At 32.3% G+C, this 16,798-nt stretch overlaps 1 protein-coding gene across 1 annotated transcript; it reads left to right on the top strand.

Annotated features, from left to right (window-relative positions):
- Positions 1-12,735: 12,735 nt before the first annotated feature.
- LOC120215634 lies at positions 12,736-16,118 on the top strand (the record flags this gene model as incomplete). Its single annotated transcript, XM_039213263.1, has 6 exons — positions 12,736-13,272; positions 14,151-14,219; positions 14,451-14,555; positions 15,183-15,302; positions 15,554-15,643; positions 15,726-16,118. Coding segments are annotated over 6 exons (1,038 nt in total), but the record flags the coding sequence as incomplete, so codon positions are not given.
- Positions 16,119-16,798: the final 680 nt, after the last annotated feature.

The following is a 16,798-nucleotide window of genomic DNA, read 5'->3' as shown; positions in this document are numbered from 1 at the left end:
AATCTGCATCTGACAAGGCATGCAAGCTAAAGCTAGAGTCTCTAGGATACCAAAGTCCTATGATAATAGTGTCCTTAAGGTATTTAAAGATTCTTTTAATGGTTTGTAAGTGAGACTCCTTAGGGAATGATTGAAATCTAGCACATAAGCAAACACTAAATATAATGTCTGGTCTACTTGTAGTAAGATAAAGAAAATATCCAATCATAGACCTATAAAGTTTAACATCAACACACTTACCTTCTTCATCTCTGTCAAGCTTTGTAGATGAGCTCATAGGAGTGGCTTGGGGTTTCACATTTTCCAATCCAAATTTCTTGAACATATCTTTGATGTATTTTACTTGATTGATGAAGATGCCATCTTTTCTTTGCATGATTTCGGCCCCCAAGAAAAATGAAAGCTCCCCAATCATGCTCATCTCAAATTCACCTTGCATTAACTTAGTAAATTCTTGGCAAAGAACATCATTAGTATAACCAAAAATTATATCATCAACATATATTTGAACTACTAACAAATCTTTAACTTTGCATTTTATAAACAATGTAGTGTCAACCTTCCCTTTTGAAAAACCATTTTCAATGAAAAAATTTGACAATCTTTCATACCAAGCTCTAGGAGCTTGTTTTAAACCATACAAAGCTTTAGTCAATTTAAAAACATGATTTGGAAATTTTAAATCCTCAAAACCGAGAGGTTGTTCCACATACACTTCTTGTTTTATAAAACCATTTAAAATGCACTTTTAACATCCATTTGAAATAATGTAAATCCATGAAAACATGGAAATGCTAACAACATTCTAATAGCTTCCATCCCAGTTACGGGAGCATATGTTTCATCAAAATCTATGCCCTCTTCTTGAGTATACCCTTGAGCAACAAGTATAGCCTTGTTTCTCACTATATTACCACTTTCATCTAGTTTATTCCTGAATACCCATTTAGTACCTATAGTAGACTTATTACTAGGCTGTTCAACTAATGCCCATACTTGACTTCTCTTAAATTGATTTAACTCATCTTGCATAGCCGTAATCTGATTTTCATCATTTAATGCTTCTTTGATATTCTTAGGCTCTATTCATGAGATAAATGTAACGTAATTACAAATGTTTTTAAGAGAAGATCTAGTGGTTACCCCTTTGAATGGATCACCCAAACTCTCACCATCCTTGACATAGTTGTACTCCCTTGGGTATATGACTTCCCTTTCCTCTATAGTTAGATTCTTAAAAGCATCATGAGTTTCCTCATTCTTCACTTCTTCTCTAGATGATGATTCTCCCACTTCATTTGGATTTAATATACCTACATCATCATCAACACAAGAATCCTTCCTCAGAAGGGGATTATCATCGAAAACAACATGTATTTATTCTTCTACCATTAAATATCTTTTATTAAACACTCGATAAGCCTTAGAATTTAAAGAATAACTAAGAAAAATTTCTTCATTACTTTTAGCATCAAATTTGTCAAGATTATCTTTTCCATTATTTAAAACAAAACACTTTCATCAAAAATGATGAAAATAACTAATGTTAGGCTTTTTATTTTTGAAAATTTTATATGGAGTTTTCTTTAAAATAGGCCTAATCATTACTCTATTAATTACATAGAAAGCGGTATTTGTGGCTTCCACCCAAAAATATTTTGGCAATTTCGCATAGTCCTAGGCATTTCTTCTAAAGTTCTATTTTTCCTCTCAAAAACTCCATTTTGTTGAGGGGTTATAGGAGCTGAAAAATTATGGCTAATTCCATTTGAGTTACAAAAACCACTAAACCCAAGATTTTCAAATTCGGTTCCATGGTCACTCCTAACACTTGAAATAGAGTAACCTTTTTCATTTTGGATAATTTTAGAGAAAGTGATGAAATTTTCTAAATCTTCATCTTTTGTACTTAAGAAAAGAACCCAAGTATACCTAGAGTAGTCATCAACCAATACAAATGAATATTGTTTTCCATCCAAGCTAGTAGTTCCAATACGCCCAAAAAGATCTATATGGATCAATTGTAATACTCAACTAGATGATACATCATTAATAGGTTTAAAGGAAGTTATTTTGTGTTTACCTTTAGCACATGCATCACAAATTTTATCAAGATTAAATTTTAATTTTGGCAAGCCTCTTACTAAATTTCCTTGAACAAGTTTTTGCAAAACACTCATACTAGCGTGTCTAAGTTTTGTATGCCACAACCAACAATCATGCTCATTTTTAGCAACTAAACATATATTAGACATGTCAATATTATCTAGATGCACCATGTAAATGTTTCTTATTCTTTGACCAACAAGCATAATTGTATTAGATGCAATGTCAACAATTTTGTAATCATTTGACTCAAATAAACATTGTATCCTTTGTCACATAATTGACTAATACTCAGGAGATTATTCTTTAACCCATTAACATATAAAACATTTTCTATAAATATGGAAGAGTTATTGCCAATAGAACATATTCCTACTATGTGACCTTTTGAGTTGTCACCAAAGGTTACTACTCCTCCACTTTTAGCTTTAAGATCCAAGAACCGGCTCTTATCATCGGTCATGTGTCTTGATCATCCACTATCAAAGTACCATGAGTTTGAGCTTTTTTTTTCCTTGTAGCAATGCTCCTCCACCTACAAACATAGATTAAGTTTTGATTTTTGGTACCCAAATTCTTTTGGGTGCATAGTCATTAGTTCCCAAAAATCTAGTCCCCTTAGGTATCCATTTTTCTAGGATATCCTTCTATTTAGTAGTAATGAGTCCTTTAGGGACACATATACTTCTAATAGCTTTCCCATTTGAGGTTTTTTGGGGACCTCTATGATTGTATGGTCTAAAGTTATTTCTAACATAGTTGGATTTTGAATTTTGTCCTTTTTCAAATCGGTTTGATCCAACTTTTTTAAAAGAAGCTTTAAGATCATCAAGTTTCTTTTGATGATCATCATGAACTTTTAGTTTGATCCAAAAATCGATCTGTCATGGATTTTATGTCTTTATCTGGTCTCATCTTGAAGTTTTCATAGTTATGATTGAGAAGACTAATTTTAGTTTCTCTTACCTTACTAGTACCTTCATGAGTAACTTCAATTTTGTCTCATATCTCATTGGCATTGGAACAAGATGATATTCTCCCATATTCATCGGGCCCAAGTGCACAAAATAGAATGTGCATTGCCTTTGCGTTGAGCTGGAACAATCTCTTCTCTTCTTCACTCCACATCTTCATATCTCTTATTGGAGTAGAGTGACCTTTCATCATGATGCTCCATGCTCCCAAATCACTAGCTTGAATAAATAGCTTCATCCTATTCTTCCAATAGTCATAGCTGGCTCCATTGAAGTAGAAGGATTGTTGATGGGTTTAGAATCATAAACAATCTTGAAATTTGATGAAGAGGCCATGGATTACTTGAATGATGATTGAAATCCTTTAGGATCTTCTCAAGAGGTGGTTAAACCTTCTAATGAGTCTAGCTCTGATACCAATTGTTGAGTCAATCAAAATAATAAAATAGCCAAAAGAAAATTTTGTGGAAGCTTAAAAGAAAATTTGAAACAAATTGCACATCGATTTAGAGTGGTTCGACTTTCTCAACCAAAGTCTACGTCTACTACCTTAGAATCCACACTAAGGATTTTCATAAATTCACTAATTTGTATCTACCTTTGAGGATAAGGGGTAACCTTACAACTCCCTTAAGAATTATATCCCAAATTCTTGAGACACTCTCTCAAAGAGAAAATTAAAAATTTGCAAACTTACAAAAACCTCATAAGGAAAGTGTTTGCAAAATTCAAGAACAAATAAGAAAACTTGAGAAATAAATACAAATAAGTACAAGAAGTATTCTTTAAAAGAAAAAAGAATATTTGAAGAATGTTGACTTGATTTAGCTCACACTTGAAGATTTTGGCTTTCTCTCTTGTATCCTTTTTTTACAAATGGCTTGGGATCTTGTTCATATACTGCCTCAATCAATTCCAACCATTTGAGTTGTTGTGGAAGTGAATACAGCCGTTGGTGGGCAGTTTTCCTACATTAAATGTTGCTCAGAAGCTATTGGTATTGGTACTATATCTATAGTATCGATACTACCTGCAATAAATACGAATAATTTAACCGTTGGAAGACAACGATATCGATACTATCCAAGGAGTATCGATACTACTATATATAGTAGTATCGATACCAATAATGGTATCGGTGCCATTTTTGTATTCTGTTAAACTTTAGAGTCAAAACTAAAGGAGCAATATCGGTACCGTGTTTATGGTATCAGTATTACTATAAGGCATGGTATCGATACTGCTAAGACAGTATCTATACTACCTCTTTGAAAATCTATTTTTGACTCGATTCAAGTTCGAAGCACTTTGTAAACAAATATTTCACAAATATTTTTAGTGTGAATCTCAATTTTTTATTTAGTAAGGAGTAAAAATTGATATTGTAAAACTTTGAATAATATTTGTAATATTCGAATAATTTAATCAAATATAATATTTGAATAAAATATAAAATCTTAAAATTCATTAACATATTTATTTGTTATATCGAAATATCAAAATGTTTTCAACAAAAGTAAAAAAAAAACACTAAGTTATTTTCTTTCCTTCTTTCCTGTGAAAAAAGCTCTCCTCAAGAGCTAAAGGTAAGGTTTCATTTGGCTAGTTTTTCTTTTCGTTTTTGGTTGGTTTTTGAAACATTGAGTATTATAAAGGCTTAAGGAAGGGTTAAATAAGATTAAAACTAAGAGATTGATTAATTATTTAAGATTAAAGAAAATGGGTTTTTGAATGACATGTTGGAATAAGAGTTTTTACTGGTGTTTATTAGTATATTTGGCTTGTCAAAGAAGTAAATAAGAGAATAGAAGCTTTAGGTATGATTAAAAACATGTTAGAAAAAGTGGTATGATTCTTGTTTTGAGATGTTCTTGGGAGATTTTTGATTTTTTGAGGAGCTAAATGAAGAGAAGTTAGTTGGGATAAGTAAAGAAGAGTTAAATTGTATTGTTGGGGGTAAACATAAGGAAATTTGACCAAATTTAGGTAAGAATCGGGTTGAAAAATGGAAAATCTGGGTAAGGGTATCGGCACTGTAAGAATAATACCGATGCTATAGGTTTAAATTTGGGGAAATCAGATGAATAGTATCAATACTGAAAGGGAGTATTGGTACCATTGTATAGAAGTATCGGTACTGGAAAGAACGAATTGATACCATGGATCCAGAATCTAGAAATGGTATCGATACTAAAAGCGAGTATCGGTACCACAGTATAGAAGTATCGATACCATGAAAAGGGTATCGATACTATTGAGACAGGAATTATAGGATAGGTTGAAATTATTATAGAAATTTAAATATAAGTACTTGCGAGTATAATTAAAGTATAAATGTTAGGGAATATACTAACATTGGGAATGGTATATGTCTTTAATGGAGGTTGTGTAGATCGTAATCAAGCTCCCGAGTCAAGAAAACCAAAAGGCAAAGATAAAGTTGTTGAGTAATTGGATTTGTGTTTTTGGATATAATATCGAGGTAGGCCATGCGAGTGCATTTATTATGTGATTATATGTTATGATAGTCATAGTTGTATGTTGCTTAATGTATGTATTGTAATTACCGAATGGGTACTATGTGTGCAACTTAAGAAATTCATAATAAGTTTAAGAATTTCCATATTGGCATTGTTTATGCAACTTAAGAAATTCGTAATAAGTTTATGAATTTTCGTATTGGCACTGTGTGTGCAACTTAAGAAATTCATAATAAGTTTATGAATTTCTGTATTGGCAATGTGTGTGCAACTTAAGAAATTCATAATAAGTTTATGAATTTTTGTATTGGCACTGTATGTGCAACTTAAGAAATTCATAATAAGTTTATGAATTTCCGTATTGGAACTGTGTGTGCAACTTAAGAAATTCATAATAAGTTTATGAATTTTCGTATTGCCACTGTGTGTACAACTTAATAAATTCATAATAAGTTTATGAATTTATGTATTGGCACTATGTGTACAACTTAAGAAATTCATAATAAGTTTATGAATTTTTGTATTGGCATTGTGTGTGCAACTTAAGAAATTCATAATAAGTTTATGAATTTTTGTATTGCCACTATGTGTGCAACTTAAGAAATTCATAATAAGTTTATGAATTATGTATTGCACTGTGTGTGAAACTTAAGAAATTCATAATAAGTTTATGAATTTCCGTATTGGCATTCTGTGTTCAACTTAAGAAATTCATAATGAGTTTATGAATTTTCGTATTGGTAATGTATGTGCAACCTAAGAAATTCATAAGAAGTTTATGAACTTCCATATTGGCATTGGGTATACATCCCTAGTAATTCCTAATGAGGTGGTGAATTATTGTAGGCACTACAGGTGCAAACTATAGAAATTATAATGAAAGGATGCGACAAATGAAAATACATAACAGTGTATTAACGGTATATAAGGTGCCACTCATAATAATTATAAAAGATAAATGACCATTCGGCACTTTGATGCAATACATGTACATTACTTTCTTATTTAACGTACATAGAGCAAATAAAGAATAATTGGGAAAAATATACATAAGGATAGATATGTTGGGCTTACTAAGAATAATTTCGATGATTTTATGAAAGAAATCTTGTTTAACTGAGAAGGATTTATTTGATCCTTATGTAGTATTCGATTTAATTCGTCATTAATTAGCCATGATATACTTATGTATAAATTGTAGTTTCTTTACAATATTATGTCTCACTAAGTAAATACTTAACGTGTGTTGATTTCACACGTAGGTAACAACAAGGACTAGTCGGGTAAGGGGTAGAGTAGCAGTTATCATCAATCTAAGGTTGACTCTTATCAGTAACAGTAGGACAGTCATGTTTATTTTGAAAATTTTCTAGAACGTAATCGAAATTAAGATAAATGCTCTATAATGAATTTAAAGTGGTAACTTTGGTAATATGTTTCAATGTTTGTTTTATTGTTGTATTAAAATATTTTGATTCTAAATTTCGAAATAAAATTTTATGGGTTTTAAAAATGGGTGAATGTTTTTAAAATTCATGTGAAACCTATGATTTGTGTACGGAAACGTATACGAGAAATGGGTGTTACAATAGTCATAAGTAAAAGCAACAAACAATAAAACATTAAGTATCATGGTGTAGCTCGGGGTCACACAGCATCACATAACTCACACCCCTCTCTACATACAACCTTAAGAAAGACTTGGGTCACATAACACCAGTGTCTCCTTAACACACGGATTAAGTTTGGTTCATGAAGCATCAGCACTTACTCGGCTAGTCTACTCATCAAGAGTACTCCGGATATGCCCGGGTCATGTAGCACCATCACAATATCCAACTAGCGTTTTAAGTGCCCAAGCACTAGATTGGATATATCTTGATATTTTATACACATAACGCTCATGTTGATAAGTGACTCGAGTGTCCTCGTCGTTTCCTCGAGTATCAAATTAGGCTAGTTTTATGTCACTTTATTTCTTAGCGTTTTTAGTCAAGCTTAATCATTATTATTAGTTTTTGGATTTATGGTTTAAGTAATTAGGTAAATCAATTAATTGACCAAACTGAACTCATTCAAACATGTTGAGGAAAAGACAACATTTCATAACACTTTAGACCTCTATTGAATGAAATTCTACCTTTTTCCATTGGCAAAACAACAAATGAATCGATCTTTTATTTAGAGGGATCAATCATTTTCCCCCGAGGGATTGATCCTTTTGAAAATGGGCCAATCCTATGAACAATAGAAAGTTTGGAATCAATCCTTTTGGTCGAGGGATCGGTCTTTTTTCCTGAGGAATCGATCCTTTTCAAAAGGGATCGATCCTTTGTTGGACATAAACTTTGGGATTGATCCTTTTGGTTGAGGAATTGATCCTTTTTCTGGGAATGACTTACTTAAGCTCAAGAAACACCCAACAATTCCCCTAAGACTACCAAACATGCTTAACATCTTATTTAGTGACTAGGAGGTCAAAAGGTACTAATTTTAATGATCACGACACAAAAACATGAATCTTGTCATGGAAATTACTCTAGCATCCTTCATGAACTAAACAAATCATAATGCATATACAATGAACTACATGTAGTATGGACAAGTCAGAATCATGTTACCTCACTTATAAGAGTTGTAAAAACGACCTCAAAATCACCCAAACACGTGTTTTCCCTTGTCTTTGTCCTTTGAGCCTTCACCTTCTTTTCTCACTAGAACACATCAAAGAAGTGAGTTATAAACTCATTTAAGGATCTGCGAAGGTTAAAAATAGGGTATTTAAGCTTCCAAAATGGATTTGGAGCCCCAAGGGGTTCTAGAACTCAAAACCCCACTCAACTCTCACTCAAGCTTCCATGGCCAAACTACTAAGTTGAGAGCTCAAAATGAAGCTCTAGAGGAGAAGATTATCAACCTTACCTTTTAAATTTCAGACTAGGAGTATAACCCAACAAAGCTCTACCCTTTTCCTTCTAGCCAAAGAGAAAAAAAGAAGAAGACAAGGAAAAATGGAAGTGAAAAAGAGATGAAAGAACCACTCCCAAATTTGTTTAAGCCTTCTGTCATAACTTCACCAAGTAATTAAATAAATTCGGCCTTTTTGACCAAGCTAGGGAAAATCACACTCCTAGTCCTCCTTACTTGAAGCTCATTATAAAAATATCATTTTTGAAGCTTGATTGGGCTCAAGTCTAATCCAAGCCAAGCAAGCAATTACCCAAAACTTTTAAATAACTTCCTTAGCGCAAATAAACTCATTTGGGTTTTACCCGAAACTAATAACCCATAAATCATGACATTACATCATTAGAAAATAATCTAATCAAACCAAAAGCGAATACCATACTCATCTTACAATTACAATTGATTACGTTTAATTCTTTTTTTTTTACAAGGATTGACTTTTCATGGACATGATGAGTCTCATGATTCTTGTAATCAAGGTAACTTTCTTGAGTTTTTTTAGTTTCTTGATACTCATAATTAAACTGTTAACAATGTTTTCAAAAATGCTTGTGACAATCTTAAGCTAGTAGCACCAAGTATACGAAAAAATATTATTAGTGTACAACTAGTGAGACTAATTATATAATTATTGATGATCTTATAAATAATTTTTTTCTATTCTAGTTGATGAGTCATGTAACATATTAATTAAAGAGCAAATGGTTATCGTTCTACGATACATAGATAAAAAAAGAGTTTTCGAACGATTTCTGTGTATTTTTCATGTTTCTAATACTTTCGTTGCTTCAATTATGAATGCTCTTGAAGATGTGTTTGCAACTCATGGATTATGTTTTTCAATAATAAGAGGACAAGGTTATGATGGGACAAGTAATATGTAAGGAGAATTTAATGATCTTAAAAGTTTGGCTATAACATATAACAATTGTGTTTTTTTATGCCCATTACTTTGCAGGTCAGCTTCAATTAGCACTTGTTGATGTTTCTAAAAAAATAAGTTGAGTTTGTCTTTCTTTTTAATTTGGTTGCTAGTGTGGTTAATGTGGCCATTACTTCATGTAAAAGAAAATAACTTCTTTAATCTAGTTAAATGATTAAGGTAAAAGAAGCACTACAAAATGGTGAAATCTTTAGTGGTCGTGGATTAAATCATGAAACTATTATTTATAAAGAGTGATAGAGATACTCGTTACGGTTCACATTATAAAAATATTGTTAGATTGATTATTATGCTTCCTTATGTGACAGATGTGCTTGAAATTATTGAGGAAGATGGAGTGTACTTAAAGAAAATAGTTGAAGCTTGTTTATTGTTGAGTTCTTTACAGTCTTCTAAATTTCTTTTCTTTTGCACTTTATAAAAAATATATTAGGGGTTACTAGTGAATCATCTCAAGTATTGCAACGGAGTGATCAAGACATTGTGAATGCTATGCAATTAGCTAGTGTGTACAAGCATTGATTACAAATGATGAGAGATGTGGGATGATAATCTTTACTTGAAGAAGTTTCTTTGTTTTAAAAAGAATAAAATTTGAGGTTCCAAAGATAAAAAATATAATTGATGTTACAGGAAGGTCTAGGAGAAAAGATAAAGAAATTTCAAATTTGCAGCATTTTCAGGTTAAATTATTTTATCAAGTGATTGATAAACAATTTAAGAGCTTAATAATCGTTTTTGTAAGACAAGTACATAGTTGTTTCTTTGTGTGGGTAGCTTTAGTCCAAGAGACTTGTATCGTTCTATTGATAAAAAAAAGTTGATTTGTCTTGCCCAATTTCATCATTGTGAATTTTTTACAGGAGATCTAATGTTGCTTGATTGTCAACTTGAGAATTATATTGTTGATGTTCGTTCAGATGAAAGATTTTATGATCTAAAAGGACTTTCTGATTTACCTGAGAAGATGGTTAAGACAGTGAAGCATGTTGTGTATCCACTTGTGTATTGCTTTTGAAGGTAGCTTTGATTTTACCGGTTGCAACCGTAACAATGGAAAGAACATTCTATGCAATGCACTTTATAAAAAATCGACTGCGTAACCATATGGGAGATGAATGATTGTTTAATTACTTTTATTGAGAAAGATATATTTGATAATGTAGACAATGAAAAGATAATACAACGATATCAGAATGAACAATTGTAAAATATTTATTTTTTGTTGTGATTTTTGTATGACTTTTTATTATTATTAAAATATTATTGTATTTTTATCTTAAAATTTTATATTATTATATTTGTGTCCACCCTCAAATTTTTTTCGGATCCGCCACTATGTGGGAATGTTCAATTTGGCCATAAAGTTAATATAGTTCAGTTCAATTTGATCCAATAGTTGAGAGTGGAAAATTATAAAGTTTTGTCATTTAGTTTTAATTGCAATTTAAGTAGATTATAATTTTTTATTATTATTATTTTAAATCGAAGGAAATAAAAAGAAGATGAGAATGAGTTCAATGGTATTTTCAATCGGAGAAATCATCGAATGTCAAAGGAGTAATGACTATTAATATAAAAGAAGAAGCATAAGGTTTTTTAACGTGTCACACTAGCTTTTTAACGACAACTAATGGCAATGATCGCAATGAACGCAAATTAAAAACTTAGTGACTATAATACAATTTTAAAAGTTCGGTGACCAAAATGAAATAACCTAAAAGTATAATTATTGTGTGGTTTACCTTTCTTTTAAAAATAAGGATAAAGTACATAAATGATTTCCAACTATAAGGTAATACTTTGTTTAGTCCTCTTACAATTAAAAGTTACAAAATGGTCACTCGACTATTCATATGTTCGAAACTCGTTCTTTTTCTTTAAAAAATTGGCTATCCTCTGAGCAAGACGTTAATATGCATTTTAACGATGTATATTGGCACCACCGTTTCTTTCAAGAAATGATTCGACGATAGATTATTTCCAACATTGGCTCAATGACATAATATAGACAAAGAATCGTCCACAAAAATACAACTCGAATAATTTTGGGATTGGATTTTTATCGTATCCTTGTAAGAATGTAAACTTCCAACTTAGACAACTGCCAAATTTTGAACGATATAGAAAGAGTTTGGAATATATGAATAGTCAGGAGACTGTTTTGTAACTTTAAATAGTCGGGGACTCAACAAAGTAATGTCTTATAGTCGGAGAACAATTTTGTAACTTTAATTGGTCGAGGGACTCAACAAAATCCCTATAATCGAGAATCATCGTGTGATTTATCCTAAAAATAAAGGGTAAAAGTACAACCATGGTCACTAAAATTCATATAAGTTTATATTTTACTCATTAAAATTTCAAATTAATGTTATGATCATCAATATTATCAATATATCACAAAATGACTACTTCAACATTAAGCATTTGATATTGATCTTTATTAAAAACACCAATACTTCATTTGAGATATTGATACCTAAAAAAGACATCAATGCTAAATATGCTTTTCAGACTTAAAAGCCTTTAAAGCCTACCTTTAAAATCTTTCAAACATATTTTAAGTCATTTAGACGTCCCAAAACATTTTTGTTTAAGCTAAGAAACCTTATAAAACATTAAGGGTTATATTTAAGTATTTAAAAAAAGTTTAAAGTTAATTTTATGAACTATTTTCTTTAATTTAATTAAAAATATATTTTTATATAAAAATCAAACATGTAAAGTTAATTAGTTTAGTGATCATTTTGAAATATATTAACAATATCAGTGGCCATATCATAACTTTTGAATCTTCAATGAGTAAATAAACAATTACTCAAACTTTAGTGTCACGATCTAGACACCCGAAAACAAAAGGGTAAAATACATATTTAGTCACTCAATTATCAGTTTGTTGTCATTTTAATCACCAACTACTTTTTTCTCAAAAATATATCTAACATTACATTTTAATTATGTTTTGATAATTCGCCATTAAAATATAAATAGAATTGTTGATGTGATAATTTTTTTCATTTTTCAATTATAATATGGCATTATTTTATTGTGACACATCAGAATCAATGTTATTCTTTTAACAACAGATGACTAAAATGGAATTAAAACATAATCGTAGGTATGATTTTGAAAAATTAATAGTTTACTGATCGAAATGAAACCAAGTGATAGTTGGGTGACTAAATATGCAGTTTACCTAAAATAAAAATGAAAAACAAAAACCAAAAGTTTTAAGATATATCTTGATCCAAAAATCTAATCCAAAGTCGGTACTCACATCTCCCCCGATCTCCCGTCACAATGGCCACCGCCTCCGCCACCCTATTCTTTTCCCCGCCAGTGGTCGCCGCAAAACACTCCTCCTCCTCCCTCCATCATCTTCACCTCAACCACCCTCTCCTTCCCTTTCCTTCCCTCAGACCTAAACCCTCCCTTAACTCCTACTCTTAAACCCTCCTTCCTCGTCCGGGTCGACGACGGCGACGCCGATGCTGGGGGACCCGTTGACTACGACATGGACGAAGAAAAAGTGGAAGAACTCGACAACAAGAATGACTTCGACGTCGAATACGACCCTTTGGCCGCCACCTCTGTTGGTGCCGCGTCTTCTGATACGGTTGACGTCAACATTGAACTTACTGAAAGCAAGAGCTTCGTGTCTACTCAAGGGTGTGACTCGGATATGGTGGTGGAGTATAGGATAAATGAGGAGGAGTTCCACAAGATTAGCTTGATGGATTTTGATCTTTTTATTCGGAAGCCACCTGACCCGGATAATGATGTTTATGATTTCAGGGAGGTTAGCAGTTTCTGGTCATTTTGTGCTACTTATAATAGCTTTTTGGATATGGGTTTTGCTTAAACTTTGTGTTGAATTATTATTTGTGGGTGTTCTGATGTATTTTCACTGGTTTTCATTTCACTGACGCATTTTTGGTTAGCTTTTATGAAGAAGACGATTGTATGAGTTTATAATAGAACAGAACAGAAATACTCGGGACATTCTTGAATCCGAAACATTGTTCCTGAACATTCAAACCTTATTTTGATAGTCCATGAGAATGCTTCATTTACTGAAGGCCTTGTGTGTGAAAAACTTGCATAATTGGAATAGCTATTTTCTGCAAGGTTTCCCACATTTAGGTCGCATAGGCGAAATATTTTTCTTTTTCCCATCTTTTTGTGTGTGCTCTCATTTGCTTTACTTGTAACTACAAAGCAGTCTGCATCCTCTCCTCTCTGTGTAGAAACCCTTTTTTTCGTAGTGCTATACTCTCAAGTCTGCCAAACCAAATTTACTTGGCGGGATTGCACAAATAGTCTCAGTTTCATGTGCTGTGCAAATCTCGCAATTTCCCTGCATTCACTATTAACCTGTAGTCTATTAATTGATTGATGTGAAGATCACGTTTCGTCGTTGTTGTCGTAGTTGCTCTCATCCCTTTGCTGGTTAGTTACCGTAAAGCAGTCTATACCTGCTCCTCAGTTTAGACCCTGATTTTTTTAAAGTAGCTCACTCATGCATCTGGCAAACCAGATTTACTTAGTTGGATTGCACAAATGATGTCAGTTTCATGTGTTCTATTGGTTGATTGACTTGAGGGTCTTCCTCTATGCTACTTTCAGTGCTTAACTTCGATCTGATTTTAATTTCTATTTTCTGTACGGTTTTTCTAGATGTATGTCACTCCACCGGATACAGATGTGTATTCTATTCCCAAAGTTTTGGCTTGGATGCCTCAAAGGGCAGTGTGCAATTGTTGTTCTTTTTCCTTGTAAGACATAAAATTTCTGATGTAAATTTGGTGCATCTATTATGTTATAGATTTGAATAGTGTATTATACTTGCTGTCTTATTATATTTTGTTCATTTATTTGACCTTTTTGGGCAGTGGCTGGTCAAAACTGACATCCTTTGAATTGTTATTTTGATTTGATTTCAATAATGGGCCAACTCTGTTCATGACAAACGTGCAGTACATCCAGTGTGCAATGAGTGATTATGGCTGCTACAACGTTACAGAACCACCCATTTATGCACCTCGAGACCCTCTTTATAAATCTGAGAGAGAGGTCATGAAGGTATGACTTCTGTTTTTTATTCATGTGATATCTGTTTACCATGTGAATTCGATTCCCTTCTTGTTTTCACTCTGCCCAAATCCAGCCCCCTAAACCTGACTTTCTGAACATTGTTTAAGTGCAATTGTCTGGTTGTTACCTCTTTTAGAACTATTAATGATATCTATCTTTTCTGCTTTCTAAACACATGCTTCAGTCTCGTCTTTGGTAAATTTATCTATGAAATCCTCAACCATTATGTGAGGTTCAACCAGTTTAGAGATTTTACCTAAAGAAGGCTAAAATCCCAATTTCTTTTGAATTTGTTGGTTGGAGCCTACTTTGTTCTTTGACCTCTGGTGAATAACTGAAGTAACATGCTCTTTATGGCTCCCTACAAGTAGCTGGAAGCCTGTGCAAGCTTATACTGTTATGCAAATTACAAATGCCAATGGTCTTAATTTAGCTTTGCTGTGTTTGCAAAACCAGGATATGCGTGTGATCAATAAATTTCAGAATTCGGAACAGAACAAATTATAACCTTCCTCCATTTGCAATATCGTAGAAAAGTTTCTGTAATCTCAACCAGAGGTTAAGGATAATCAGTTCTTTGAGCAGTATTATGAGCTGGCTGCTTTCTTATTGCAGGTGTTTTTGACAAAACATTACAAGAACCGGAGGCTGGGTGACCCAATATTTGTGCTAGACTTTGAGGAGATATATGTGATTGATTCCAAGACCAAGTCAATTATTAGTGCCAAAGTTTTGGTAACGAACTTTGTAGTTGAATCTATATTGAATCTCTTCTGTTGAAACTAAGTTAAAGGAAACTTGAAGTATCCATTGTTTTGTGTGACTGTTCACGGTAACAAATTAATGTTCAAATAATCAATCACTGAGGAATCTGCCTCATCCTGTGCAGTGTTGTTGCATTAAAGTTAACTATCCAAACCTTATTGGTCGCTTTTTCTGCTAATTCTGTGGTTTACCATATTTTAAGTTATCGATATTTTCTGTAGGTCACGGTTCCGGGAGGAAGAAACCGGGAGACAAAGGGTGACCTACTTGTTATACGTGATAATGGAAACTCCTTCAGAATAATTCATGCGGTGACTATCCCAACTCCGAATCACCTTCTGTCATATTCCCAGCTTTGCATTACCTGATCACTTCTATCTTTTGAGCTTTCAGAGTGAAAGAGATGATCCAACTACTGTAATCGAAAGAGAAGAGTGGGATAAAACCAGACAAGACATGGAAAGACATCTCAGAAAGCTACGAGATTTCAGCATTTCGAATTGGTTCTAATCCAATGATTTAATCGAGGTTTTATAGTGCAGATAATCATTCAACAAGTCCAGATCGTCTGGTTTTATTAGCATGGTGAGAATTAGGATTATATAAATTCTCATTTTCTTCACCAATGGTTCCCTGCTGTAGCAGAAAATCCTTGATGCTCTTGGCATTATCCGGGCAACCTGTTCACTTAGGGGTAGGAATAACCCATTAAGTTTTTTTTTTTTTGGTATTTATCCAAATGGATGTAGTAATGGATATATTTGTGCTTGTAACTCGCTCAATTAAAAAAAATGGCTTTGATAATTTGAGTTAATCTCAGCCTGTTCTACTTAGTTATAGAGCCAGTTAAATTTGAAGACATTGGGAAGATAGTGTGTTGAGTTTTTATTTTTAAGGAATAAACTTTTTATTATTTTAAGGGTAACGTACACAAAGGGTCTCTCGACTATAGTGTATTGTTTTATTAAGTTTAATGACTATTAAAAGTTACGAAATTGTTCTTTGACTATAGAGTTGTTTTATTGACTCTCTTGATTATTAAAAATTATAAAATAGTCGTTCGATTATTTATTATATTCCAAACTTGTCATTTTTAGTTACAAAGTTGATATTTTGATTTGAACATTAACATTTAATAAAATTTGATCTAAGAATCTCAAACGACTATCATATCACAATCATCATGTTAACGTGTAGTTTGGACAATTGTAAACTTTTTTAACGGAAAATGACGAGTTTGAAACATAACGAATAGTCGGGTGATAATTTAGTAACTTTTAATAATCAAGGGACTCAACAAATCAACAATATATATTCGGATGATCATTTTATAACTTTTAATAGTTGAGGGACGTAAAAAAGTGGTACCCTATAGTCAAATGATCATTTGTGTATTTTACCCCTATTTTAATTAGTATTGATAAAAAATCGAATTAAATTCAAAATTAAGTTTGAACACTTAAATA

This window comes from Hibiscus syriacus, unplaced genomic scaffold (assembly GCF_006381635.1).
Source record: "Hibiscus syriacus cultivar Baekdansim isolate YM2019G1 unplaced genomic scaffold, ASM638163v2 tig00110129_pilon, whole genome shotgun sequence".
In the NCBI taxonomy this organism is placed as follows: Eukaryota; Viridiplantae; Streptophyta; class Magnoliopsida; order Malvales; family Malvaceae; genus Hibiscus; species Hibiscus syriacus.
Note: the sequence above shows the minus strand (reverse complement) of the source record. Positions and strands in the feature narration are given on the sequence as shown.